Source organism: Annulohypoxylon truncatum, assembly GCF_022578515.1.
Source record: "Annulohypoxylon truncatum strain CBS 140777 unplaced genomic scaffold F4807scaffold_26, whole genome shotgun sequence".
Classification (NCBI taxonomy): Eukaryota; Fungi; Ascomycota; class Sordariomycetes; order Xylariales; family Hypoxylaceae; genus Annulohypoxylon; species Annulohypoxylon truncatum.
In genome coordinates this window covers 181,911-208,625 of record NW_025953812.1, presented here as the reverse complement: position 1 = coordinate 208,625, position 26,715 = coordinate 181,911, and the positions used below count along the sequence as shown (strand labels likewise).

The following is a 26,715-nucleotide window of genomic DNA, read 5'->3' as shown; positions in this document are numbered from 1 at the left end:
TGATCGTCGGGAACATCCTAGAAGCCGGTGGATATGCTCCTATTGGTTCGTTTGCAAAAAACAAAGGATAATAGATCGCAAGCCGAAGCTGCACCTGGGTACATACGCAGGAAAATGCAGATAACCGGACGAGAGGTAGGGGGAGTGTCTTTCGTGCAGCCGTGTTTCGGGTAGTAGTGATACATAGCGGTGCCAGGTAATAGATGGCTTAGGTGAGTTTAGTTGCTTAGAGCACCTGTACGAAATATGTAGTTGGGAAGATTGGATGGAACATTGGATAGAAGGGAACTTGAAGAACCGAGATCCACCTTGACTGACTACCATCGGACCTAAGTAGGAGCTACTACCTAGAATAATCCAATGAGGGAATTTCTTAGCAAGTGCTCTCGAAATTTGAAAAAGCCCAAAAGGATTATGTGTGAAGCTCCTTCCCTCCGGAACCCGAGGGTGCAACGAGCTTTTATCTTTTCTTGCTCCGCCCTCTTGCCTGTGTGTTGTGTACTACCTGTGAAGCTCCGCCCACGTGTTTTTAGAGGTCTTAAGCATTGGCGACGATGAATTTTTAGTGGGGGTTTACTGGTGGGGGTTGCTTGAATTCCTAATCTTAATTTTAATTCTTTGCTTTTCTTTTGCAGTGTGCTATGTACTACTACAAATATATGCAAGTTTACAGAATCAACTATTGATGTAAGTAAGAAGCAAGCTGAAATATAATGGCATCGAGAAATGGAAGAAAGTATGAATATTGAAACCCAAGTTAGGATGCAACAATCCAAATTCGAATGTTTGTGGGAAAATAACCAGACGGAAGTCATGGATCGTGAAGCTCGCCAAGAAGGTAATGAAAAAAAGCCTCAGAAAAGACTTTTTCATAAAATAAGCTCGGGTTTCTGTTAAGGGAAGACCCGGTATTCCCCGAGTGCGGCGCTTCTTTTTTACCAAACGGTAAAAAAATTATCGTCAGCCTTGTCCTAATTAGGTAGCCTCCACTACGTAGTAAAAATTTCTCAGGAAGCTTTGATCATTTTTGGTTGTAGGGGTCCACTCGTCATCCACATTCCTGTGGGTATCGAATCGTGGCCTATGCTTTTGGGTTTGGGTTCTTACTCTTGTCACTCTTGTCGCTCTACGACGTACTAACCCTAGGATAGTGTACTTTCCATAGAGTACTTCCCACCTTCCCGCACTTCCCAAGGGCCGACGCCGTACCGACTGCCAGGTGATTGAACTGTTCCCCCCAACCCGGCAACCTTAGCAGCTAGTGTAGGTAGCGACCTAGCCGACCTTGTTCCTCTCGATTCTTCCGAAGCTCTCCCTTCTCTTTTCTTCCTTTCCCACACACACCAGTCAGCAAGCTTGATTTTTTTTCCATCACCGACTTTGAGAAGCTCCTCTCATCTTTTCTTTCTCATCTGCCATTTCGTCTTTTCAATCGACACCTCTCCCCTCCATCACACCTACGTCAATCACAATGGCCTCCGCTCGTGTTGTCGCCTCCAGACTTGCCTCGTCCATGGGCACCAAGGTCGCTCGACCTGCCATGCGAGCTCAATTGACCACCGTTGCTGCTAAGCGAACCATGAGTATGTTTCAACCCAACCAACAATTCACTCAATCTTATTCAATTGCCATTGGCAATTGGTATCAACACCAATGCCATCAATTATATTATCGTAGTCCCTTATAACATCAATTAATGCCTCCGACGTAAAATATTTTTTTTGTGCGTGCGCCAGCTGACATGTCCCGACTTCAGGCAGCGCCACCCCCTTCCAAACTGTCAAGCGCCAGCAGGTCTCCAAGATTCTGAGCGCCACCACCCGCAATGCTTTCCAACAGACTCCCCGCCGAGCGTACTCGTCTGAGATCGCCCAGGCCATGGTCGAGGTCTCCAAGAACTTGGGTATGGGTTCCGCTGCCATCGGTCTAACCGGTGCCGGTATTGGTATTGGTCTCGTCTTCGCCGCTCTCCTCAACGGTGTTGCCCGCAACCCCGCCCTCCGAGGACAGCTCTTCTCCTACGCCATTTTGGGTTTCGCCTTCGTTGAGGCCATCGGTCTTTTCGATCTCATGGTTGCCCTCATGGCCAAGTTCGTACGTGTTGATTCCGAAAATCCCGCAAAAATTGGAAGGTCGAAAACTAACCTCGATACCAGACTTAAACAACTTAACCTCCATACTTACGGAGGCTGGGGTTCACACTACGATATGAAACGTGTGAGTGAGCATTTCTGAAGTGTGAAGGAGTGCATAACATCGACATGATCGATGGTGCCATGCCTTTCACCGTGTTCAATAGGAGAACCAGCATTAGAGAGTAATAGAGGTCATTAAGACTCCCGTGGGTAGGAGGGATAAAACCTTTAAGGGGGGAGGCATCGCATTGCATTGACTGACACATGTAAAGATGGGAGAAAAAATTCCGCAAAGCCACACCCTCCGGATGGCATCTGTAAATTAACAAAACACCATCTTCACCAAACCTAAGGCTTCCCAAGGCTTGATCCTCTTTTCCTTTTCCGCGCGAATGATTGAATGGACGGGGAGCTGATGAAGTGAAAATCAAGCTCTTGATTCTGTAAAATAAGCTGAACAGCAACCTAACATAAATTCCACTCACCAATTCAATGTACGGACTGACGTACATGATGTATTATTCCGGAGTATCGTGAATATTCAATTCAGATACGGACGGAATACCAGGGCTCAAGATCACTTGACCACCCCGTGATATGCGCGGTTTTCCCGCCTAGGAAAGTACCCAGGTAACTCACAAGCCACTTTGCTCCTCACCAAGTACTCGTAAGTAACGCCCGCTAGACCAAAGACAGGCAAGACATGGCTATCCTGACTTAACGTTGCACAACTTGTGCAATTTGTGCTTGACTAGGCCCACTTGGCGGTTTCCCATCTTGCTCCGTCTTTGAACAAACCCCCACCACATCTCCATGTCTTGAGTAGGAGCCAATAAGAAGAGACAATTGGAGCGCCCTGTGGGCTCTAGGTGGGCCCAAGGTGGACTCTTGCTGGAGCATAGGGGGAAACGAAGCCAAGTAGCACGCCCGTCCGGTCCGGAGCTGGGGGAGAGGAGCTGGAGGGGCAGCGATAAATAGATCTCATGTAACTAACTTGTTCGGGCAGGTGAGGAGAGGTGAGGTCAGATTGACAGGTTGATAGCCGAGCAGGTTAGACTTAAAAGTCTAGGTTCGATCTCAGTTCGTGTGTAACTGGTCGTTTAGTCCGGCACTAGGGTCACCCCTTGATGGGTCCCAAGTGATAGTATATCATACTAGCTTCCTCCTAGTCTTCTCCCATCCAACGACATCCAACATTCTCTTATTAGTCAACTTTGTCTCTTGGTCTTCCCGTCAGCCCATCAGTTGATGTCGACGATATTCCACGACAACAACGACAACGACAACGACAACAAGAACAACAACGATAACGACGTTATGGCCAAGCACACGTAGCTCCGGCAACGTTCTTAGACAATGTCGTATCGATAGAGGCAATCTTGATAAATAAATCACTATGATCCGCCAGGGAGCGAGGAGGACGAGATTATAGGCGAACCAACGTCCATAAAGGGGTACTGATGAACGGGTGTAGATTCTTCTAACAGGACATTAAGGATGACGAAATTGGGCATCGAAATGATTTGCTTTCGCATAGTACTGCTTTGCTGATGATGGCCTTGTTCGACTCATAGGGATGAAAAGCGAGGTGGGACATAATCGTATTAACCATGGACGAGAACGACGAGGTGGCACATCACCGACGAGCGCGGTCGCCCACGAGGACCTTCATGCCGACTTGGGACGGGGAAAGCTGGAAACAAACGGCCCACAACGGTCCGGTATAAACCTTGGAGATTCAGGGATGCACCAATATGTCCCTATACGATACCGAGGCAGCGACCACAGAGATGCCACAGATGAAGGAGTTGAATGAGAAAGAGGGGATGGGCACTATATTGGCGATAGTATCGACATGCTTCCCGAGTTGCCGCTCCGCATCGGGCCACATTGTTCCAGACCAGCACGTACAGGCGCCAAGCTGCGATATGATAACATGTGAATAGGGCTTTGGTGTGACTAATTCGGTCGCCATACACGTTGACCATCCGCGTTTATCTGTCGATCTACCGCACTCCGAGAGTCGACGCAGACATTAGAGAGATGCTAATTGGAGCCGTTGTCCAAAGTTGCCCCCTAAGTCAATATATGGGATTCTCGATTGAACCGCGCGAAGCCCAATGCCGTTGGCATCCTGATTCCTTGGTCTCTTCTCGTTGCTCAGGCCTTTTTGAATATTGGGGTTCTCGAGGTTCACCGTGCGTTGCTCCAACAAGGGAAATTGATGCTTCGGAGCCAGACCCGTACAACCGAGAGCGTCCAAAGGACCGCTTGATCCCTCATGCTCCTTAAAACTCCCAAAGGGCCACCTGACTTAGATGCCCCCTGAGAAATATCAGTCGGTCGGATTTAAGCTGCAATTCCTTGAAATGTATGCTCGCTCAATATGGACAGAACAATGACGCGTTCCCAAGCCTAAAATAGGCCTCAGGCCCGGAAGAAAATGCCGCGCCTTGAAAAACGAGAGGGGACGGTCGATGGTACTTTGGAGAAAGCCGCGAGCTGTGAGCATATCAATTACTGCTCAAGAAAATGGCTCTGGTCGGATTGGCGATGCCTCGCTCTGGGAGAAGTCCCTCATCTTCTCTCGAGTCGTTCGACGCGAAAAGAAGAGGGACAAGTGAGGAGAAAGCAAGATTCGGGCTGGCATGAGGTTGAAATAAGATTTGAAAGGGGGAAAGGGAAACCTGGCATTCTGGGTGTGTCAAAAGCGCAACAGGCCATGCCGAATTGCCATATGGCGACGAGTTTCCTTGCCTTTTTCCCCTCACAAATCACATGACAACCTTCCCATTTCCTATACGAGACTGATACTACCCCAGATTCTCGTCCCCTGCTCCCCCCAGACTTCGAGGCCACTAACCCCGGGATTTTTGTTACTACCCCACGTTTCTTATTCGCCCGTCGCCCATGCCGCTATGCCTCTTCCATTCATCCTTTCCATGATTGAGCGAGACGTGAGCGGTAAGGGAGTCGTCAGCATTTCAACCGGCGTCTTATTCGGTACCGTTTTTGGAATTGGAGTAGGAAGGAAGACCGGTCAGCAAGAACCCCCTACCTTGCGCATCATCTTTCAATGTTTTAATATTAGGTATCAACGGCCTGTTTTCTGGGGAAAAGTTTGGGAGTTTGGAGCATGGATGTCTTGGTCGAGTGCTATTATTGGTACCTTTTATAGACGTGGAGTCGGTGCTACTAACGATGATCTTGTCATACCTAGGTACCTATGAAGGTCTACACCGGTGAGCTAGTAGATTCAGAAGCTCGTCACTCCCATCCTACGGATATCTTCCAAGGAGTCAGTGCTCACAGTTCACAGTTAAGACATCTCACATAGTTAATTCAGAATCCGATCATGTAGATATGCAAGATCTTCAATTCATCGCTTTGGTTATCCATATTCTAGACCAAGATGTGTGATATTCCTAAAACTAGCTGAGTGCATCACTTGTATCCTCTACCCAGCTTCTCATCGTCCCAAGTTTCTCGGCATCTTGCCTGCCCAGCCTCCTGTCCTGGCCGTATCTCAACGTCTCAATTCCTTGGCTTCTTAAATACGCGACTTCACACTCCCCGTGGTCATGGTCCTGGCTCCCGGCTCGAGTGGTCAATCGCGACACCCTCACATCACAACGCACCATCTCCTCCGATCTACTGGTAATCCAGGTCGTGAGATTGGGGGCAAGGATAAGGGTTTGCTAGTCAGCAATGTCAACAAGCACACTCCCCCAACTCTACACATGGATTCCTCAGACCTTTGATTTGAAACATCCATCATACGTGATCTCGTGTACCTAGGGTAGCGCCCGTGACTGAGTCGTCGCCCTGGATCCAAAGTCTTCCGTTCTCATCCAAACAACCAAGCAGTGTTCATCCCCACCTGGATATCTTGGACGAACTTGACGCTCGTCGAGTCCTCCGTATCATGATGAGTGAGTGTTCCCGTTCACCCTAAGACTTCCACACAGAAAACCGCCGTTCGTTGCTGACGACGCGGAATAAATCGGCCTCTTTTATAGGTCCTGCCGGACGCCCCAGACCGACGGATCGCGTCTGAGCGCCACATCGCTGTCCGGGCCCATGGCTGGAACTCCCGTACGTACAATCCTCGTTGGCGCAGGGGACGACCCACCAATGAGTGGCGGTAATGAGCGTGGTCCGACGAGGATGCCGCCGTGGGGCGGCAGCGATCAGTATGCAGCTTGGATATATGCGTCTCACGGCGACGAAGACGTTAAGCCGGGTTGCTGTTGGACGAGGCGCCGGGGACGGGGGGCGAGAGTTGTCGGTGTGGGTAAGAGACGAGCATGATGGGGAAGAATGGTGAGGGGAGCAAGCCGTGCGGCGTTGGAAGTAACTATTGGGGCCGGCGGCTCCCTGTGAGGCTGGCCGAGTGCCGATACGCCTCCCTGGCTTTGGTGTTGGCTTCTTCGGAGATTAGGTTGGACAAGCCTCCGGGTTCCGGCAGGGCTGTTCGCTTCCCGTGTGCCGTTGGTCGGGGTACCTAACCCGTTGCCATTGTTCATATCCGCCAAGGCACAATCCGAAGTCCACCGTCTACTTAGGAATATGCAGTGATGGAGCCGATGTTGACTTCAGCTGCAACTGCGACAGCGTGATTGTTCCGGTTGTCCTCCAGTTCGAGGTGGGAGTAAACGTTACCAATCCCATGTGCCGAGGGCAGAGACAAGACATCGTAATCATTGCCAGTGTCAACAATCCCCTCTTCTGTTGGTTGATGGTTGGTGATGGTTGCTTGGTTGAGAATCCCTCCGGGACTTCGAGCTCACACCAACGTCGAGGTCGGCGTCGTGATTCGCGGCGAGGCTGATCGGGGGACTATGCACATCGACGTCGAGTCCAAACCTTCGCAAGGTTTTCGGGAGATCGGTTAAGACTTCCAACTCGACCGATTCCTTGGTCCTTGGGTCAATTCCGGACAGAATGTAGGCCGTCACCTGGATGTCACGTTGTTGATGACATTGGCACGCATTCATCCATAGCATCGTAATCGGACGTCTATGTGAGGGTACTCGGCCCATAGGGAAGAAGATAGTGTGCTTAGCAGACTGTGATAAGGACCCAGGTGAAATAATCAGTCCAGTTTGATGATATACAGGAGATGAGTAGTAGTAATGGAGTGGACTCGACGTGTATGCAAATGTAGGTACGGGTCGGATGATACCCGCAGGCGAGTGCTCGGGAGTAGAGCAGACAAGAAAGGGCGGTAGGTATGAGTAGATGCATAAGTAGGGTGTGTGTAAGTATGTATGAGTGCGTTGCTGTTCAAACATGTGTGTGTGGGCAAGTGCAAGTGTAAAGTGACGTCAAAGACAGCGAGAGCTCTCTTTCAACACCGTCTACTCAAGTTAGCAAGCAGAAAGAATGGATTATTGGTGAACATACCATCATGCAGTTGACACAGGCCAGTCATCAGCTAGGGGATGCGTTTGTTGGTGCTGTTAAGGTCTAGACTCGCTAGACATATGATGCATTGTTGTCTGTTTGCCGAAGAAATCTAATATGATCTTAGGATAGGTGTTGAATCCAGTCCATGTCCAGTGAGCCGTTGAGATGAAGGTTGTCATTGTGTGTAATGATTGACGTGTGAATGAGCTTAGGGAGGCTTCGGGGAGGGAAGATAGTCGAGGTCGTGGATCCTGACTCTTACAAAGTCTTCGACCAGTTGTTGGCTGCCTACCTAGGTTCACAAACCATTGGAGATGCTCATTCTCCTCGCTATATGTGAGTAGCTCGTAGAAGGTATGGACAAGTGTAAGCAACGATTCATGGTCAATAAGAGAAGAATGAGAAAGACAGGTTGATATGAAAGCTGAGGTGGAACAACATTGTGATCTCATGTGCCCAAGATGCTAATAAGCATGGAGTTGAGTGAATAGGAAAAGCTCAGGAAGTCTTGGAGATGTGGGAGGGTTCCTGGGGTATTTATATTTTTTCTCGGAGACTTGCTCGTCTAAGAGAGCTTGAATAACTGCGCAATTACGATGTCAAGCTTTTGCTGTCTGGAGTACAAGCTCAAGCGGCAAAGTATAACTAGCTATATGTCGCCGAAGAGTTCAGATGAGTACCTACCTAATAGGTATCATGTTGTATATGAGATGCTCTTGAGCTTGCGGGTAGTACCCAGGTGTACTTGTGTCGGGTATAGAGTCGATTATACAGCTCCAGGCAGCATTTAACTTAGAGGCTCATTCTTGAACTGTATTTCTAGTGACGTCTTTAGTATCTCTACCTACATAGGTACGCAATGTCTAATGTAGAAACCGTATAACATGTTTAGGCATATAGTGTATTTAGTATTGATCTTACGATCCATCCAGTTCACCGACGACAGCAACATACGTCCCAAGATCATTAACTGTCTACTATGATCGCCGTCTTATAGTTACAGATGCTTGGAATACATTCTTTGCCGTTATGAACAAAGGGGGCACATAGGGAAAATTTGCCGTATAAGGTAGGTACCTATAACTGTGAGCCCCTTTTCCATAGGCGCACCTATGACGTTAATTAGACTTAGCATTATTACTAAGAGTATAAATCCGCCAGATATAAACTCATATATGACGTAAAATGGACCTTGATATAGCCGGATAGCCGGATATTCCTTGATACTAGGTAATCACCAGCGAGCGGCGATAGTGATCACTGTGACGGTCGTCATTGCCGTGCTGATGGGAGCTAAGACTGAGGTTTCGGTTAGCGGCAGAGGTTTATTAGGTAGGTGGCTTCTAACAAGACGTGATACCTTATTTATGACGCCATTGCGTTTATATTGCGTTTATTTTATATACAATTTGCGCGCTTCCCCTATTTCCGTTGTCGTCGCTTCTCTTCGTGTCGGTAGGCGTTCTAACAGTCCTATGTCAGAGGCTGAGGTACCCAGTCTGTTAGAAGGACTGGTCGTTGGAAGTCTAATGAGATCAAATCCCAGCAGACATAGGACCTGTTGATAGCTACTAGGCAATCTAAGATAGCATGAGTGAAGCGCATTGACAATGTGTATCTATAAGATGGTAAAAAGAAAGGGGGTTAGAGCTCCTCAGGCAATAATATCGTTAATTTCACATGTGCCAGTTCTCTCACGACAATGTGTGATATTATTCCGGCACTGCTCCCTTATCTAGACATATCTCTAGGTATATATGAATATGTTTGTATTATTGGCGTTTCCACCGTGTTCCTTTTCATATCATCACGTTGTTCACATCGTTGACCTTTTCTTCACCGCTTATCATTCTTTATGTCGTCATTATATTCTTCATTTTGCCCTCCCATCAGGAATCTCTTATGACTATATCAGCATATCTATAGATAACGGTGCTACCCGTAGCTCAAAATCACTCCCCAAGTGCCGAACCAAGTTTCCCAAGCCTCTTTATCTCTAAGTCCTGTTGTTGGACATCTAATCGAAATCGTAGAAAGGAAATGAAAGGTGTGGTCTAGCTCAAGCAATTCCGTGTTTCCAGAATGTCTCCATGTTGGCTTTCGTGTCCTCGTCCACGTACTCGTAATGTGTGCGCAGCGTAACTTTTTCTCCGTGGATCTCAGCAACAGCCCCGCTGATTTTTGGGTCACCGACGAGTTGCGCGACGCCCTTAACAAGTGTGGAATGGGGTGTTACAATCATCTCCTCAAAGAGAGCCTTTGACGGAGAGATGCTAGTTTCTGCGTTTTGAATTAGTTTGGTTCATGATGTTTTGACGGGGGTTACATAATTTAGGGGAGAAATAGGGGGAGGGGAGCGGGAAGAAATGTGGGACCACATACCGAGTACGGCGGGGGCTAAAGAGTTAATCTGGATTTGGACCTTCTCAAGGACCCGGTCAAGGGAGCGAACGAGACCGATTATGCCTGATTTGGAAGCGGCATACACTGGAGCCACTGGGAAGGGGTATAGGCCCGCGTTGGAAGCTGTGCATATGATGCACCCCCGCGATCCCGTCGTGGGATCTGGCTTGTTCTTCTTGATGTAGTGTATGGCAAGTTTGACCGCTATCGCACAAGAATTAGCAAGTGACTCGACTCCAAATTGAAGAAGCACGAAATAATAGGAACTCACTGTAGATTGTGCCTGTTAGATTCACATCTAGAGCTCGCAACCTAGGCTGCGACGGTTCCTCTTCGTCGGCTAGCCCTAGGCTACTGACGCCCTGCTCCGAGATGCCGGCGTTGGCCATGACGACATCGACACGGCCGTTCTTCTCGTACACTTCCCTAAATGCCGTCGCTTGGCTGTCCCAGGATGTGATGTTGCAGAACTTGAAGTCGACTTTGCCCTCGGGATGTTTTTTGGTCAGGTCAGCGGCTACCTGGTGGCCCGCTTGCGTGTTGACGTCGAATATGGTGACGGCGTGCCCTTGCGACGCGAAGTAGTCCACCATGGTGAGACCGAGTCCGCTGGCGCCGCCCGTCACGACGACGCTTAGTCTCTTTGAAAGGCTTCCCATTGTAGTTGGTGTAAGTAAGGGGCAGGTTTAATGTGTAAGTCGAATGTGATTCAGGGGTAGTAAGTTATTGGTAAGTAAGTTAAGAGTGCTCAACTTATTGGAATTGTTTGGTGAAATGCTAACATAGGTAGACTACGTAGTTGGCCTTGAGAATAGAAATATATACGGTTTCTCTAATGCTCAAGCAGTTGTGACCCCTATGGTGCACTATCCTTGCGGTGGTGGCAGCGAGCGAAGGATGCGGGGACATGCCACTGTAGGCTGTGGATCACCTTACTGTAGTCGGCAGTTGTCGACTCACGAGCGTCCAGGTGGATCTCACCTCAGGAGATAGTTCGCCTAGAGCGGCCTCATATTACGAGGCCTGAGACTTTTAGAAGGGAATTTCATTTATTATTCATGCAGTTTGAAATCTCAAAATAATTCCTTGAACTGGAGTGACTTTTCTTACCATTACCTCAATCGGATTGACCGGGCTTCATTGTGGCCGATGCTGGTTCGCATCTCAGGGCAGCCTGCAAGATTTATGGCGACGAAATCATTTGGCCGACGTAAAATATCACATAGGCGCCTATCCAATCAAATAGAAGCGCGCGCAGCCATCGTGCTAAGAAATATTGCTTTTAATTGATAGAAATCTGAAGAGTATTGAAGGTGGGCGATTCATCCAGTGAATCTTGGCCACTTGTCTTGTCAATTTGATCTAGGAACCAACCTAAAAAGGCGCCGAAGGAAAAAAGAACCCCGCCGCGTACCCATGCTTAACCGTCGCAAAACAAGATCATGAATGCATTCGGATTTCGAAATCCCATCCACATTCCGGTACGCTGCAACTATGCTTAGGTATCTTTCTTTGGGACTATATATGCATATCCACTCAGTCAGTCTTGGGAATTGAAGATTGGAATCTAGATTGCTCCTAGCTCTGCATTACGCACCTTGGTTCTTCTCCCATTGCTTCGGCATCCCTCTGTAATGCGAGAGCAACTGTCTGGGCGGCCTCGATTGCTCTGTGGTGGAACCCGAATCGGTATCCTCCGTCTTCTTATTGTCGCCGGTGTCCGCTTTCTTAGTTTCCTCCCCGGAGGTTGACACAACTTTGTCTTGTGATTTCTCGTCGGCCATTTTTAGTTGATTGAATATCGAATATGGACGAGTGAATATTGCAGGTGAATTGAGACGAGGTGCAATTAGGTTTGAAGGTGGCATGTGCAAGTAGAAAGAGAAGAATGCCTGGTAGGATAGGGAGGGGTCTCTAGTCTCTTCAATTAAATCAGATCATCCTGCCTCCCGTCACACCCATTACACCCATAGCAGCTGCCTGGCCAGGCAGTGATCCGTAGCACTAAATAACAAGCACTGAAGGCCCCGTGACGTCACATCATCGACAAGCATTATCCAGGTACGATGTACCTTCCTTTAGCGTTGTAGGTAGTGGTGCGGGAACCGATCTACACTGGGATCTCGGCGAGAATGGAAAAGAATCAACTTGCCATTTCCATACAAACATGTCTTCATCACTTACATAGTTACCTACATTTATCAGCTTCATTAATCAATATTCATCATTTAATACCTACTTGGCAAATGCCTCCATACCTACTTACCTTGCTACCATGATCTACGACGTTACTGATTACTTACCAGCCAAAGCTAATTGAAATGGCGACACACCGGGCAAGGCATGCCCGGGTTCATGATCTCGTCAAGGCTGAGCTTTGTGCCGCAGAGAAAGCACTCGGGGCCGGTCATGCAAGTTCCCATGCCGGCCCTCCTTATAAACACCTTGCTCTCCTTCTTCGTCACCTTTACCCTCTCCCAACCCTTGCCGTTCTGTAGCCAAAACTCGTCTAGCGGGCTCATCTTGACTTGCTTGCTTTTCACGCTCTTCCATCCTGCGCTCGCATCCTTGGGATTTGGCCTGTTTTGGTTTCGTTTTTCGGGATGGGAATGAAATTCAGTAGAGGCGGCCTGTGGCGCGTTAGCAGATTGGGCCGGTAGGAAAGCGGTTGGTAGAGAGAACTTAGTGGGAGGTGGCTGCGGTGCGGGGGCTCTTGGATTGAGTTCTACTTCTGACGGTGATACGAACTCGGGCTGTGTCCATTGCGCATACTCTTCAAAAGTTGGGAGCGTGTTGAACTGCGGTTCCCAGCCGAAGGTGCCTTTTTCAGACCACATGCCCGAGGGATACCCCCCTACGGGATATCCCTCGTATACCTCCTCTATCAGTTCTTCGTAGTAGAAAGGCATGGTGAATAGACTAACGTAGCGAAACAGAGAGCGCGGTATGCTTACCTAATAATTTCCTCCTAATAGAGGTGCAACTTGCAATATCGAGAAAATTCCAATGGTAACTCATTGGAGAAGATCGGCTGGCGCATAAAATACTAAGCGGGAAACAATCTCTTGTTTTGAAGCGTAGTCTTTGTTTACCGACGAATCAAATTCAAAATGATCTTGCGGCAACAAAGGAGGTGAGCAGGCCAGTTGTGACATTGAGTGATTGAACATTAGGATTGTTGATCAACAATAATATGAAGCGCTCGCTTGCCTTCCACCATCTTGAGATACAGCCTTAAGGCCCTGTTAGATTCGGCGTAAAGGTTTTGTAGAACGCAAAAGCCTGCGTATCATTAATATACTTGTACACCTAGGTATGTATAGCATACATGGCCTTACGTAAACTAATAGACCTCAAAGTCTATTTACACCAGATTATACATCATATACACCACAGGTCGCACCAACTTAACTCCCACTACTAAACGCGATAACCGAGCTTGGGAACACATTGACGTTTTGGGAATAATCCGCGAGTTTCGTTGTGTCCCTGTAGACCATGCCCACGGCACCCACGGTATTTAGCCCGTAGATCCAGAACCCCGTGGTGTTGGCGGCGTCGTACTGCACGATGCCTGTCTGACAAAGCGAGCTCGCGCCCTTGGCGGAACAGGACGTACTGAAGTTGTTAAAAAATGAGTACAGTCTACGGCGAGTTAGTAAATAGAAGTATATGGTGAAAATGCAAGAAGCCTCATGCTGTAGAGACTGAGGGGAACTCACCCAGCGCCGTAAACAAGCACGCTCTTGCTCCCACTAACCCTTAACCCCCACGCTTCAGCGCACGTACTCGGCGACGAGCTCTGCGGGCACAAGATATCGAAGTTCGGGTCGTCGATGGTCGTATTCAACGGGAACGGCTGCCGCGCTCCCGGATTAGGTTGATGGTACGGGGTCTCCGTCTGTATTTGACCGGCGAAGATATTCTGCGTCTTGCTGAACTGGTACTGGTATCGGACGTGGTGTTCGACGCTGGTCCCGACAAGCCAGAGGGTCCCTACCGTCGATTCGACTAGTAGACCGCGACCGGCATACACCTTAATCTGCGTCAGGGATGCATCGTCGACGTCGTGATCCGCCACCCACAGCCACACGTTCTCTAGGTACAAGCGCGCGGCAGATTTGGACACGTGCATCGAGATGTAGCCCGCGATACAGTTGCTATTAACGGTCGTAGATGACGGCGTGGACGGGCAATTGGCTAGCGATAGATTAGACCCCTTGGTCCCACCGATTCGCGTGTGGACATCCCACATCCCGCTCGGCGAGCCGGCTGGCGACGCTAGGTTCCACCTAATAAGGATCGCGCCAGCTTGGGCGCCTTGTGTCGAAACAATCATATCGCTCCACTCGACCGTCCCAGAATCGCCGGCATTGCCGATCTGCACGACGACTTGTGGCGTGTTGATGTTGTTGAAGAATGACCCGCTGGACATGATTACGGGGTACCCCTCCCCGACGATCTTGCTGCCGGCCGGGACAAGCAAGGTTTTAGTTACCTTGTACGTTCCGGCGTCGAAATAGACAACTCGACCGGCGCTGGCTGCCGCGGTTATGACTTTCTGAAGGGCGGCGGTGTCGTCGGTCGTGCCATCACCTTTGGCGCCGCCGGTTCGCACGGATGAGAACGACGAAGCGGCGAGGCTGGCGTAGGACGGTTTCGACCGCTCGTAGTATTTGCCGCTGCTGACAAGCACAGCTGGGCGTGTAGGCGGCGTGATCGCACCGGCGGTGGTCTTAGGCCCGGTAGGGTTGTACACGTTCCCGCTTACCCAGCTTGCGATGGTTGTCGACCCCGTAGTTCCGGCTAGCAGCGTGCTTTTAGTTGGCCCATATTGGATGGCGGTTGGCACGTTCTTGAGAGAGACGTTTTCGATGGCTAGACTGCCTCCTGTTGCCGGTGTAGACGTAGAGGACCGTGAGATGTTAAATGCGATTTTGGTGTTTGTGAACGAACTGTCGAAAAAAGTAACAGACCCAACTGTTTCTCCAGTTGAATCACGGGTGGCCATGTCTAGACCGACTGTGCAGTTGCCTATCGCGTGTTAGTACGAGACGCGGAATTAATTGAATAACTTTTGGCCATGTCCTTCTAAAGAGTAGATAATGTCCAAACACAAGGTGAGGGGACTCGTAAACACTTACTGTCCTTTCGTTAGCCTTTATCGAGCTTGAAATGGAGATTTAGGAGTAAAGTGATTTGCACGTACCTCACGGATATGCTCTTGTAAGTCCAGCCCCAATCCCAAATCTGGGATATAGCAGTGACTGCATTGCTAAAAGTGAGATTGCGGACGGTAAACTGCTGGTTTCCAAATACGGCTCCGTACAGACCACCATCGAAGACAAGGTCGTTCAAGATACCCCCAGAACCCGATTCGATGAAGACTCCTTGATGTTGAGTACCGGAGTTGGAAGACATCTTGAATACGATATTCTGCAAACTCGTCGCCTGAGCTGTGGGCCAATGGATACCGGTCGCTGAAGTTGCTGCCGGAATGGCCGTTAGGTCAATGACGAAGTTTCGAACCTGACGCCAGAAGATGTTGGTTGATCCATAGGGTAAGACGCCTCCTGATTGATACTGCGCACCATCTATGACACTGAATCCCGAGAAACTGGATGTTGCTTTAAGGATAGGCAAACTATTCGGATTGCCAATAAGGTTGGTTGCGTAGTAGCTGATGATAGAGGAAGAAACTACATAGGTTCCAGCAGGAAAGTAAACGACAGCATTGGTCGTGCTAGACGAGGAGCAAGATCCCGGCGCGCATCTGTTGCCATCGCTAATTGCTTTATTGATGGCAGCTGTATCGTCGGTCTTCCCGTCTCTGTTCTAGTCGTAAGTAGGTAAATTTCGCAAGAAGGTAAGTTATTCATACCCTTTCGCGCCGTAGTCCTTCACATTGCGGTAGACTTTATAAGTCGAAGCATTGGCATTGAAGGCCGATATGCCCTGATGCGATATCGTCTCATACCAGTAGCTACTAGATGTCTGTCGCTCTCCAATCTTCCTCTCCTCGGGTCTAGGGCTCGCGGAAATAGTCTCACCAGCTATCGCCGAAGCATAATTACCTGTATACCCGCTGAATTGTGCTAGTTGAGCATTCACCGCATCTTGCACCTCTCGGATGACTAGCCTTTCTCCTAATACAGTCGGCAAAAATAGAGCAACTGCTAGGAAACGCATAGTGAATTAAATCACGCCGTTGAATACTAAAAGCCAAAGGGCTCATGAAAGTTTCAACGGCGGGAGCGGGTTCAACCTAGATAATGTAGGGCGCAACATGCCATGATATAGATAGCCAGCCATTTAGCTCGTGACAGCACAGTGACCACATCGTACATATCGCACGAGTCATCATCAATAGCTTGGATAGCTTCGGGAACGAGAACGATCGAGGACAAGGAACGTTCGGTTAGTAAGGCTGGAATGTATCGTGCTTGCCAATGTGAATGCTGGAAAGGTTAGATTTCACTTCAGCTGAGACTGAGTTGATGATATTGATCTTAAAGGAGTTAGGTGTTTTAAATAGCGGCTTTAGATCAAGATTAGGTTGTGGGTTAGGCGTTGACCTTATTTAGAGCTGGGAGACTTAAGGGCACTAAGATGGGTCTGGACTCTTAAAAGCTGAAGCGTCCTTGGAATTGGACAATCTCGATTTGAATGTTTTCTCTCTCCCCAGTTTCTCTTGTTGGGGCTAACTCATACCTATACCTAAGCGTGGAGGAATTTGATAATAGGTATGGTCTTTCTACAACGCGATAGTAAGCCTCGGCATCTTGCCAAGTAGCTTTTGGAAGCTCTTTCATTCGACTCATTAACTCAGCGATCGCGTTCTTTCTTGAATGTGAGATTACGATACGAGGGGTTCGTAGAGGGGTGCTCCTTGCGCCATCTCAAGACTCCAATGGTGAATGGTCTTCCCATTTCTTATTCTTTTCATAAATAAACTCAAGCGAGACCAATTCATTTCCACAAGATGAATTCAAAAGTAATGTATGTGTGTAAGAAGCAAGATTAATTGGAGGAAGGGATACGAGACACAAAAGTCAAAAGCAGTAGGTAAGGAAGGACAGAGACCAGGGTGAGAGTACCGGGAGATCTTCGGTGAGTCAACTCTTGGAGTCGTGTCTTATGGGATAGGCTAATAACTCCTTTATTCAGTAATGTCGCATTAATCACATATCCAATGCACATATGGTGGAATAAAGTGCATATTATATGGATATGCCTATAATACATCTTACTTATAATAGAACACTGAGTTGCATCCTTCTCTTCTCTTCGGGATGACAGCCTCGCCCCGCGTCGTACATCCGTTCGTGTCTCATTCCTTTGGTAGGTCATATGTGAAGATAGGTAGTAAGTAACTGGAATCGTGGGATCGCACACCTTGCCTTGATCTGTCCGGCAACTATATCTATCAACTCCGCAATCAATTAGGTGAAGTCCGATGGCTATCATGAAATCCCTCTTAACACGACTCTACCACCCGGAAAATGCGCAGAAACTGCCAAGCGCCGCAAGGTCCGAAAGCGCCGAACTTGACATAGTCAGTCGGCTTCCCTTCGAGTTACACATCTTTATTCTCGCTCAACTGGAACCAAAGGATATAGACGCTGGTCTTAGTGTCTGTCGTCAATGGCGCGCCATTTGGTTGAGCGATGAAATATGGCCTAAACTCGCCCAACGATGGTTTCCGGGTCTAGAGGACCACATACATAAATCCGCTGCCGAAGGTCAAAACTTAAATGAATTATTTCGCCAGGCTCTTCACAAAATCCAAAGACGGATGAGTGGTAGATTCGCTTCTGCTCTGCACCATGAGATGGGTTTGGAAGCGGACCAGCTTTTTACCTTAAGCAAAGATGTTCCGCTTATGGAGGGAGGTGTTCATTCTTACGAAGATGTCGATGGACTGGAATTTGGTACTGACGCTACTCACTACCCGCGTTTCATGATGTACGATAACGGCAGAATAGCCTGGTGGCCAGAGGCGTACGTTCTTCCTTATTTTGCTGTTGTCGACGATCTGCGGACAAGGAAGCGGAGGGCATACCTATTTCCCGACAATAATGGAGAGAAACAGGGTTACAAGACTGCGATGAGCGACAAGCTGCTTCTTATGGGGCGTGGGAAGACCTTGAATGCCTGGCATCTTGAACTGAATCGTCTGCACACCGCCCAAGTCCCGGACGAGTTCGTTCGCTGCATCACCGAAGGAGAGAAAATCCTTGTTCTTACAAGAAATGCAGAGGTCTTTTTATGGCGTTTCGGTCAAGAACCGCAGTACATCGACATAACTAGTAGTTGTTATGAGAAGGGGCCGGTCGGAACGGCTCACCCTTACAACTTCGTTCTGGGACAATTCACCCCTTCCCACAACACAGGTTCGCGTCTCGTTCGAAGCGGGACCTTGCTGGATTTCATCATTTCCCCGACAGAAGATGATGTTTTCTTCATTATCACGTACGATCCCGCCCCGCTGAAAGAACTACGAGTGAATGAAATCCACGGCGGCCAACTTATTGCTACTTATCGCCTAGATAGAAGCAAGTGGGCTGATGTAATCGTGGATCCCGGGGATTTTTCGAATCTACGCTGGGAGAAAGTCGATTCCTTTGGTGGTTATTGCTTGATGAATGCCGCATCGGAGACTCCGGACACGACTCGGGAATCTACGTGTCCCCCCAACAGTAGCATTCTTGTATCCGTCTGCTTCAATATCTACACCAAATCATTCACGATACCCCATTATCATCGCATACACTCTCACACCCACGGAAGTGTTTATCAAATTAGGAATAACCGAATAGCCGCAAGCGACACGGATAGTTCGCGGGGAACAGTCCTGTCACTTCACCCCTGCGCCCGTGGCGCATATCCCTACGAAAAATACGGACCCACCCCCTTTTATTCAACGACGAACGGTAGATCGGGGTCAAGTGGTCCTTTACGTCGGCAGCGAATGCCCTCCGATGCGGATGAATGGGATGCGGATTTTGTGCTTGATTTTAACGGCCCTCTTAAAACGAGCTCTGCAGACATTACCAGCATATACCCTCCTCTAATCCGCGGTGTTAGAAGATTGGTGGGCGACGACGATTTCCTACTCTTAGTCGTTCGGCAAACATACATCGTTTGGAGCTTCGGTGGTGAGATACCTGAGAATACTTGCGATGGTAGGCGAAGCCTATGGCGAAAATTGATACGCTGAGCATTTCATCCTTGTAAGAAGGTGTTCTATCTATGTGTGTCGTAAGCAGTGTTGAATGCACCCCCTGTATTATAGAGCATGGTACATCGTTTTTAATCACGAGTTCCAAGGTTTCCTGATAAAGCTGTAACTTTACTCCTTGAATTTGAAAATACATAATATCTTGCGTACATGCTGAACTGATGTTGATAGATATCATAGAACGAAGGTCTCCAAAGGAAGAACTTTTACACAAAGGAAAAATCCGAAACTCCTCGCGCAACAACGGTAGTCCTCTACGATAACTAGAACTACAAGAACGAATGAATTCGACATAAACCGGTCGATAAGTAATAGATCCTCGGGTCCGTCTCCATCATTTCTTTTCCTTGATCTTACAACAACCCCTCACTTAAGATCTACACAGCTGTGTTTTTGGACTTAGCCGGCTTTCCTGTCCAAGATTGGCTCAAGGAGTGTTTGGAATAACTGAGGTACCAAAATAGTTGTATTAGTCTCACTATCTACCAGTCGCTCTGGGAATAGGGGTTATGCTTACCCAAGCCTCTAGGTCTTTCTCGTTATCACTGAGCTCGCGAAACTTAGAGTCAAGTTGTTCTACGAGTTTATGTTAGTGCTCGGATGTTGCTTGTGTGGTAGGTTCAACTTACGTGAGGTAATGTATACATTCTCAAGATTCTGGTCCTTTAGCTTCTGTAAGAAGTCTTTGGAATTCGGGTCGCTGCCGATCTGGCTGATCTGAAAGACAACAGAGCGAAGCGGAAGATCCATTGCAACTAAGTAGTCCTGACATTTCATGATCTCGTCCTGGAGTGTATTGAGCTTCTCTTGCGATGCTCTTCCTCCGTATGGGACTCCGTCGGTGATGATTGAGATAAGAATTGGTCGCCTCATATTCTTCACCTCGTCGTTATACTGGGAATATAATAAGGGGTTGAGAATGCGCTCGCGGAGACGGGTACCGATCTCAGTGTATCCAGATGGCTTCACCTGAGCCATGATATCTTTGATAGAATCTGCGCTCAGGTCATTAGTGTGAGGCGGTTCACTGTTTATAAACCGCAAGTGGACACCAAGTTCATCAGGCACGATCTTAGTGCAAATTGCTGCGATTCTCCCGACTAATTGGCGCTGATCTTCCATACGGTCTTCTCCCTGAGGGTTGTTTCTGGGGTTCATCGACCCGCTGTCGTCTGGGGGTATTATCAGCGGACATGATTCAGACATAGTATCGGGGGTATGGAAAGGGGAAGGGGTACGTACCACAATAAATAACAGGCTGGTAAAGTGCGAATTTTACAAGATTCTCAGTGTTTTCTGGTTGGCCCAAGACCGTAGTCTCATCGTTTTGTAAATCCACGGCCTTCGATGTAATATCCTCTAGCAATTGTTCGTTACCCTTGCTGAAGAATTTTCCTAACCCGTGGTTTTCCACGAAGTCGCCGATGCTCTTTTGGAATTCTTCTTTCGTTTTGGGCTGTGGTATTTCCTAGAGGGAAAATTAGATAAGTGATGATGAAAAAAAAAAAAAAAAAAAAAAAAAAAGGAAAGGGGTGTAGGAGCTCAGGGGCTTCTGTGCGAACGTACAGCTTCGATCTTCTTGGCCATGGCGCTAGTCCTGTTGCCGCTGATCTGGAACTTGTTGAAGACACTGTTGGCAACCCCCATCAGGGCACTGCTGTTAAGCCATGATAAGATGAAGAGGATGAGTGCCGTGATGAGGCTAACGATAAAGTCGCGGAAGCTATTATTTCTTCGCTCGCTGATCCTCATGGCATCATCAATCTCCGGATAGTCAAGCTGAATTGCTAGCTCCAAGGCCTTCTCTGTTGTGCCTTCGTGTTGTACCAGGAGTTGAATCACCCCTGGCTCCTTTCCTTGTCCGAGCTCATTCTCAAGGGGAGTGGACCCATTGTGGAGGTTAGGGCAGGAATATTTGGCGTCAGCTCCATGTTTCAACAAAATACTGACTATCTCTACCCGGTTATCACCCTGATCTTGAGAAGTCACGATCCATAAAGGGGTACGCAGGTAAGACGAGAAAGCATCCACTTCGGCACCATTGTCAAGGAGAAGCTTGACAATATCGGCATGACCATTTCGCGCAGCTAGTGCAAGAGGGGTCAAACCAATGGTGCCGTTTCCTTTCTCTGTGCTGCGCTCGTCGATCTTTTGAGTAATGAGGTAGTTGTCTAACGCCGTTTTTGTGAGGGCGCCAGTCGCGGCATCATTGTGAAGCGTCATTTTGAATGTATCAGCTAAGAATTACCTTGAAGGGAATCTGATAATGGAAGTCTAATTTGGCCTCTAAAGCTATCATGACCTTGGATTCCTATGTCTACCTTCAGTATAAATACTTGCTCATATGCTCACGATAGTTTTTGAGCCGCATCTCGCCGACCAAGTTGTGTGATCCCTCCATCCGATTCTCCGTGTTGTCCTCCAAGATTTCCCGAGCCTGATCCCCTAAGACGTATCCATGGCATAGAATCCTTGGTCGGGCAGGAAATGAGCCTCTATCCTAGCGCTGGCATTCAAGACGGCTATGTGAGTCAACACATCATCCCATATAGACCATAGAGGGCCGAGGTGAATCAACGATGCAACCCATACACTCCTACTAGTCGTCGATCTCGGTGTAGCAGGGTGGGATGTATGAGGCGACGACGACTCTGATAGAAGAAAACCGAGATGCTTTCTTTCATTGGGTGCACACGTGGCTGCGATTTTCCGCAGCTTGGGGTACTTACAGGTGTGATGTCGCATCGAGCCAAACTGAAGATGCAAGTGTTTTTGATCTTGCGCGCAGAATTTTGGTTTGTTAGGATTTAAGCTGAACTTACGATTTGACCAAAATGGGGCATGTTGCGCCTGATAAGCGACATGATGCCCGACGATGTCCACGTAGTCAGTGCCAGCTTTTGACACTTTAGCTACTATAGGCTAACCTCAAACTAACTGACTTTTGTTGCGGATCGTCACGATGATTGTATCTGACTAGTGGCTCTCGTCATTACATTAACACCTAATCGTGCCCGAGCTGTCCTGGAGAGCACTCTGATGAGATGCGTCTTATGACGTGTGTAAGATCTACGTTACATGCGCTACGCTTTTCAGCTTCAGCATATATCTTGCCTAAAAGGGGAATAGCAGTGGAGATATCTGGCCACTTACTACACCAATTAATAAATCTAGTGCGAGTAGATACACCCCCACGCAGAGCCTCAAATTTTCTAGTGTGGCGATGTTTCCCTTCGAAATTTCTGAAGCTAGAATTGAGGCATGGGTGCTTTGGCTATAAAGAGACGCGGTTGGGAGCCATTGGAGGCAAGTAAATACGTCTACAAATTCAAAATTCCTATTATTTTTCCAATCATGAGCGTCCAAGATCTTGCCCGTTCTCTTGTTGCTGTTGGCTCGACCAAAGTCTCAGATGATGGGGATGATGGCATCTACACCCTTAGTGTCAGGGACGGTTACCTTGTCGAGAAGCACTGGCTGGGTGACACGATCCAGAACGAGAACGTAATTGCTTCAGATGCAAATGATAATGCCACGGCTTCGTACCTGCTTACCATGGAAACTGTGAGTTAAGCGGCATTCCCACAAGAAACTATTGGCATTTAGTACTTATATTAATGCAACACCCATTTTCCACCAACAGCGTCTCGTTATTTTCATTGATCAAGACCATGCTATTCGATGCTATAGTTACGATGATGACATCGAAGAGTGGGAAGAAGTGCCCCTTGCAAGCGTGCGGGGCATCGAAACGAGCCCTGACAGCAAAGTGAGCGCGATCGTTGGTCTGGACGGTGGTCTCGCGATCTCTTATCAAGATGCGAACGGTTGCCTTGCCGTCATAATAAACGCGGGTGGAGAAGAATGGAAAACATTTCGCCACCTCCAGGGGAAGCCCATGTTGGGCACGCCCCAGGTCCTCGAAGTTATAGATGACACGATGTATCTTTTCTACGTTGAGAGAGACGTTGGAATTAGTTACTTGGCTTTTGACCCACATGCAGGAGCATGGCAAGGTGAGATCCCAGGCTATCATCTTGGTTTTCTATAATCAGGACTTGTTGCTAACTTAAGCGGCACTTGCCTTACAACACTCAGCCAATTCCGTCCCCAACACCAAGTTCGATACCATTATCGACAATTTCATCGTTGTTAAAGATTTCGATACTGGAAATTTCCAAAGCTATATCCTAACTGGGGGATCCTTGTGGAGCGTAAATGGGGAAGAGAAGACCTTTCTAGGCAACGTGGGGACCAATGGCAAGTTGATCCCTTCGGATAATGCCCAGGCCGGGTTCAGTGTCAAGTGGCGAGGGGCTCGTAAGGTGAGGGTATCTAGGAGGAAGATTACAATCTGGTATTGATATCGTTGGCGAAGAGATCAAGGTTCACCGTCTCCGTAGTAATAGGGATCTTGTGTCATTAGCATGATGAAATAGTGTTCAGAATTGGGTATAGTGTATTTCGTAGCTTTTACCAAGGAAAGTTCCATGTTAGATACTTCGCAGGCGGCATAGGCTTTTTACACTCCAGAGGCGTGTGTGGAATTATGCAAGTTGTACTATTATCGGATAGCTACCTACACGTCACAACATAGCTTCAGGTAGAATTAGGCCCCCTTTCTCCAAGCCTAAAACCTATGTTCTTTCACAATTCATCCGTTTTAATCTTCACTCTACATACTCAATTTCTTCTTTATCAAATTCTTAAAATAATTGTTCTGAAATTTCATATAAAAAAATTAAAAGAATAAAGTTGTGATGATGGGCAACAACCTTGAGGATTTTGATACTTTTAACCTGAAAACCTTCAAACTCCCCGCAAAATTCAATCATTCTACGCAAAGGAATGATGAACATTTTAACGATGAGCAATTTCGAATGGACCTATCCACACCCCCACGCCGGTGGGAGAACTGGGTGGTGAAGCTAATATTTGACAAGTTAGGAAGTGAGTAGAACAAAATTTATTGTATGGGATGAGAGATAAACTGACACATTGCTTTCGCCTACACTCATAAAGAAGAAAAGCACGGCAACGGTTTCTATGTTAACGTTCCCAACTCCAACTTTGACGTTATTCTGACGGCTGGACATAATCTCGTCGACAAGCCGGAGCATTATTGCTCCAATATTAGGATCATTCATGACCCTCACACCAAACAAGATATCCCGGTGACGCCTGATATGATTCGTGTCTGCCAGAATTATTTCCAAGAGCCTAGTGAACTCAACGCCATATTCGACTATGGAGTCATCTTATTGAAGAGGGGGAAACAGGACCGTCATCGTGGATTCGGTTTCAATATTATGCTAGGGCTTGCACCACTGCCGAGAGAGAAGATGTCTTCTGAAGACGAGAAAAAAGACATACTTCAGGATAGTTTAGTATATGTCAGTGGCTATATGCCAGGAGATTCCCCTCCCGATAATCCCAGGAGGTCGGAAGGTAGATGTATTGGGGCGAAGCCCAACCAGTTACGATACACAGCCGATGCTATGCAAGGTATGAGTGGCGGTCCTGTATGGATGGGATTTCGCGGTGTCGAGACAGCAGTAGCGATCCAGTGAGTCCATTGCTCTCTTTTTCTTCTAGTCTAAAGATATCACAAAATTCGATTGAGGCTAACAACTTTCTCAAGCAACTATGGCCCAGAAAGAAAGGGCCAAGGAAATAGGGGATCAAGATTGAACTTCAGCGTTTGGCGTACCATCTTTAAATGGGTCAATGTTGGCTGGCGTGATAAATCACTTCATTACAGGGGTTCTTCCACCTATATCATGCACCTTCACCTACCACGAGACTCTATCTTCAGAAACGCCGCTTCTAACGAGGGTCGGGTCCGTGTAGGCAAGCCTGGTCGTATAGAAACATTATTCGATGTCCTACCTGTATCAGCTAGACCAGAGGCGAAAGAATTGAATGCTGGCTATGGCTTTTCCCTGCGAACTCCTTTATGCCCTAACAATGGTTCTACGAAGACGAAGACTGCTACATCACCTCTTGTCTGGGTGAGATGGGATCCGGCGAAGGGAATGAAGGGCAGGGTTTCGCTCACGAAGCGCTTTGATGATCGGTGCGAGGTTAAAATTCCAACGTTGATTGCTCAACCGGGAAGGCCATTTTCGATACAAGCACAAGACGAGGATAGCTGGAAAGAAGTGCGCATGAAAATGGAACATGTCGGGGAGGAAGTCTTAGAGCTTCTAGATGACGACCCACAGAGTTCCCACGACACGTCAGAGATATCATTCATCCCACTTACGAAGGACAAGGTGAGTGATCTGTTATCCCTTTTCTCATTATCCCACTCAATTCAGGGTTTCTATCCTAGAAATTTCCCATGTTGATATACCTTGATAGCTATTTGAATTCAAGTAGGAAGAGACTGGTAGTTCTGATCTATGATATGCATTTGCAGCAGGCGGGCCATCATAACCTGTTCCTACAGAACGATTTAGGTGAACTAAGACAATTTGTTTACTATTAGCAAGGGTATAATTAAGATATTAATACACCAGTTATTCTGCTGCTTAGAAATATAGCAGGGAAACCCTTGCTTCTCACTTCACATAGCTTCTCAATCCGGCAGAAAACTCATCAACTCTGCAGATAATTGGAGGTGGATTTGTGACTAATCACATAGATCGGGGTGATCGGCGAGACGAAAGCAGTTAGGTACCAGCTTATTACACAGATTTCCGCGGCCCAATAGTACATTAACAGCCAACTCGCCAGACGTCGCAACCTCCTCATTATCACCATACCTTAGAACTTTATTACAACAATCAAACGCTCAGAAACGATGTCTGCAACGAAACCCTTCAACCCGTTTTATTCAGAGAGGCTTATATACCGCGCTGTTGAAGATACAATCTGGGATGGGGAGTTTGTAAATCGCATCCAGAAGGATGCAGAGGCGCAATCCGGTTCTTCCTACAGACTCTTGACCCCCGAAAGTATGAAGATGAGCAAGGAGTTCAAACAGCATATAGCCGAAAAATGTCTTCTCGGGGCCATTATCTGCCTGCCTGATACCACGGACGTTAAAAATCCACCTTCTAGTGGAATAGCTGGAGAAGCAGTCGGTATTATATGTCTTAAATCGAACCCGCCGCATCTTGCGCACCACAGGTGGTCGGATATCAGCATCGATATTGCGAAGGCACATAGAGGAAAGGGATATGGTGGCGAAGCAATCATGTGGGCGCTATGGTACGGTTTCGCGATGGCGGGGTTGCATCGCATCCAGATTGGAGCCTTCTCGTTTAACGACGGTGCCGTAAGGTTATACAAGAAACTAGGGTTCACGGAAGAAGGGAGACAACGCGACTACATGTGGTTCAACGGTGGCTGGCAAGACTACGTCTTGTTCAGCATGTTAGAAGATGAATGGCGAGAGAAACAGAAGAAAACCGAAAAGGAGGCGTGAATGCTGCTGGAGGTGGGGTCATACCTAAACGAAGATTTGGAGGGCGTATTAGATGGCTATAAAACAGCCACTTGCGACATAGAAGAGGTAGAATT

At 47.8% G+C, this 26,715-nt stretch overlaps 12 protein-coding genes across 12 annotated transcripts; 6 read left to right on the top strand and 6 right to left on the bottom strand.

Annotated features, from left to right (window-relative positions):
• Positions 1-435: 435 nt before the first annotated feature.
• F4807DRAFT_433993 (uncharacterized protein) lies at positions 436-1,471 on the bottom strand. The gene has a single exon (XM_047998750.1). The coding sequence runs from the start codon at positions 871-873 to the stop codon at positions 676-678; it is 198 nt and encodes a 65-aa protein (XP_047852152.1). The 5' UTR covers positions 874-1,471; the 3' UTR covers positions 436-675.
• Positions 1,472-2,235, top strand: F4807DRAFT_462438 (uncharacterized protein; the record flags this gene model as incomplete). Its single annotated transcript, XM_048001823.1, has 3 exons — positions 1,472-1,583; positions 1,757-2,090; positions 2,157-2,235. 3 exons carry the CDS (start codon positions 1,472-1,474, stop codon positions 2,233-2,235), a joined length of 525 nt encoding a protein of 174 aa, XP_047852151.1.
• Positions 2,236-9,161: 6,926 nt separating this feature from the next.
• Positions 9,162-9,949, top strand: F4807DRAFT_433989 (uncharacterized protein). Its single transcript, XM_047998749.1, has one exon. The coding sequence runs from the start codon at positions 9,302-9,304 to the stop codon at positions 9,542-9,544; it is 243 nt and encodes an 80-aa protein (XP_047852150.1). The 5' UTR covers positions 9,162-9,301; the 3' UTR covers positions 9,545-9,949.
• On the bottom strand, positions 9,162-10,947 carry F4807DRAFT_433987 (NAD(P)-binding protein). Its single transcript, XM_047998748.1, has 4 exons — positions 10,929-10,947; positions 10,219-10,878; positions 9,927-10,151; positions 9,162-9,824 (listed from the first exon to the last, which is right to left on the bottom strand). Exons 2-4 carry the CDS (start codon positions 10,604-10,606, stop codon positions 9,604-9,606), a joined length of 834 nt encoding a protein of 277 aa, XP_047852149.1. The 5' UTR covers positions 10,607-10,878; positions 10,929-10,947; the 3' UTR covers positions 9,162-9,603.
• Positions 10,948-11,445: 498 nt separating this feature from the next.
• On the bottom strand, positions 11,446-11,731 carry F4807DRAFT_462436 (uncharacterized protein; the record flags this gene model as incomplete). The annotated part of the gene is made up of 2 exons (XM_048001822.1): positions 11,446-11,465; positions 11,545-11,731. 2 exons carry the CDS (start codon positions 11,729-11,731, stop codon positions 11,446-11,448), a joined length of 207 nt encoding a protein of 68 aa, XP_047852148.1.
• Positions 11,732-12,037: 306 nt separating this feature from the next.
• F4807DRAFT_172696 (uncharacterized protein) lies at positions 12,038-13,261 on the bottom strand. The gene has a single exon (XM_047993485.1). It carries the CDS (start codon positions 12,854-12,856, stop codon positions 12,260-12,262), a length of 597 nt encoding a protein of 198 aa, XP_047852147.1. The 5' UTR covers positions 12,857-13,261; the 3' UTR covers positions 12,038-12,259.
• Positions 13,262-13,354: 93 nt separating this feature from the next.
• On the bottom strand, positions 13,355-16,376 carry F4807DRAFT_469143 (glycoside hydrolase family 55 protein; the record flags this gene model as incomplete). The annotated part of the gene is made up of 5 exons (XM_048002678.1): positions 15,829-16,376; positions 15,157-15,777; positions 15,086-15,090; positions 13,670-14,981; positions 13,355-13,592 (listed from the first exon to the last, which is right to left on the bottom strand). The coding sequence occupies exons 1-5, from the start codon at positions 16,134-16,136 to the stop codon at positions 13,355-13,357; spliced, it is 2,484 nt and encodes an 827-aa protein (XP_047852146.1). The 5' UTR covers positions 16,137-16,376.
• Positions 16,377-17,241: 865 nt separating this feature from the next.
• F4807DRAFT_433975 (uncharacterized protein) lies at positions 17,242-19,840 on the top strand. Its single transcript, XM_047998747.1, has one exon. It carries the CDS (start codon positions 17,404-17,406, stop codon positions 19,165-19,167), a length of 1,764 nt encoding a protein of 587 aa, XP_047852145.1. The 5' UTR covers positions 17,242-17,403; the 3' UTR covers positions 19,168-19,840.
• F4807DRAFT_172619 (uncharacterized protein) lies at positions 19,466-21,467 on the bottom strand. The gene is made up of 3 exons (XM_047993484.1): positions 20,755-21,467; positions 20,431-20,656; positions 19,466-20,360 (listed from the first exon to the last, which is right to left on the bottom strand). Exons 1-3 carry the CDS (start codon positions 21,409-21,411, stop codon positions 19,765-19,767), a joined length of 1,479 nt encoding a protein of 492 aa, XP_047852144.1. The 5' UTR covers positions 21,412-21,467; the 3' UTR covers positions 19,466-19,764.
• Positions 21,468-22,468: 1,001 nt separating this feature from the next.
• F4807DRAFT_433967 (uncharacterized protein) lies at positions 22,469-23,825 on the top strand. The gene is made up of 3 exons (XM_047998746.1): positions 22,469-22,752; positions 22,832-23,204; positions 23,287-23,825. The coding sequence occupies exons 1-3, from the start codon at positions 22,543-22,545 to the stop codon at positions 23,550-23,552; spliced, it is 849 nt and encodes a 282-aa protein (XP_047852143.1). The 5' UTR covers positions 22,469-22,542; the 3' UTR covers positions 23,553-23,825.
• Positions 23,826-23,951: 126 nt separating this feature from the next.
• F4807DRAFT_469139 (uncharacterized protein) lies at positions 23,952-25,806 on the top strand (the record flags this gene model as incomplete). The annotated part of the gene is made up of 4 exons (XM_048002677.1): positions 23,952-24,138; positions 24,211-24,754; positions 24,830-25,463; positions 25,552-25,806. The coding sequence occupies 4 exons, from the start codon at positions 23,952-23,954 to the stop codon at positions 25,567-25,569; spliced, it is 1,383 nt and encodes a 460-aa protein (XP_047852142.1). The 3' UTR covers positions 25,570-25,806.
• Positions 25,729-26,682, top strand: F4807DRAFT_172596 (putative GNAT family acetyltransferase). Its single transcript, XM_047993483.1, has one exon. The coding sequence runs from the start codon at positions 25,994-25,996 to the stop codon at positions 26,618-26,620; it is 627 nt and encodes a 208-aa protein (XP_047852141.1). The 5' UTR covers positions 25,729-25,993; the 3' UTR covers positions 26,621-26,682.
• The last annotated feature ends 33 nt before the right edge of the window (positions 26,683-26,715 follow it).

Coding starts and splice junctions, on each gene's coding strand:
- F4807DRAFT_433993 (XM_047998750.1), bottom strand. CDS start 873: ATGAAAAAGTCTTTTCTGAGGCTTTTTTTCATTACCTTCTTGGCGAGC.
- F4807DRAFT_433989 (XM_047998749.1), top strand. CDS start 9,302: ATGAATATGTTTGTATTATTGGCGTTTCCACCGTGTTCCTTTTCATAT.
- F4807DRAFT_433987 (XM_047998748.1), bottom strand. CDS start 10,606: ATGGGAAGCCTTTCAAAGAGACTAAGCGTCGTCGTGACGGGCGGCGCC. Junction 10,152..10,218: donor TCTAACAGGCACAATCTACA/GTGAGTTCCTAT, acceptor CTTGTGCGATAG/CGGTCAAACTTGCCATACAC. Junction 9,825..9,926: donor TTTAGCCCCCGCCGTACTCG/GTATGTGGTCCC, acceptor TTCAAAACGCAG/AAACTAGCATCTCTCCGTCA.
- F4807DRAFT_172696 (XM_047993485.1), bottom strand. CDS start 12,856: ATGCCTTTCTACTACGAAGAACTGATAGAGGAGGTATACGAGGGATAT.
- F4807DRAFT_433975 (XM_047998747.1), top strand. CDS start 17,404: ATGGCTATCATGAAATCCCTCTTAACACGACTCTACCACCCGGAAAAT.
- F4807DRAFT_172619 (XM_047993484.1), bottom strand. CDS start 21,411: ATGACGCTTCACAATGATGCCGCGACTGGCGCCCTCACAAAAACGGCG. Junction 20,657..20,754: donor TGGCCAAGAAGATCGAAGCT/GTACGTTCGCAC, acceptor TTTTCCCTCTAG/GAAATACCACAGCCCAAAAC. Junction 20,361..20,430: donor CCAGCCTGTTATTTATTGTG/GTACGTACCCCT, acceptor TAATACCCCCAG/ACGACAGCGGGTCGATGAAC.
- F4807DRAFT_433967 (XM_047998746.1), top strand. CDS start 22,543: ATGAGCGTCCAAGATCTTGCCCGTTCTCTTGTTGCTGTTGGCTCGACC. Junction 22,753..22,831: donor ACCTGCTTACCATGGAAACT/GTGAGTTAAGCG, acceptor TTCCACCAACAG/CGTCTCGTTATTTTCATTGA. Junction 23,205..23,286: donor ACATGCAGGAGCATGGCAAG/GTGAGATCCCAG, acceptor TACAACACTCAG/CCAATTCCGTCCCCAACACC.
- F4807DRAFT_172596 (XM_047993483.1), top strand. CDS start 25,994: ATGTCTGCAACGAAACCCTTCAACCCGTTTTATTCAGAGAGGCTTATA.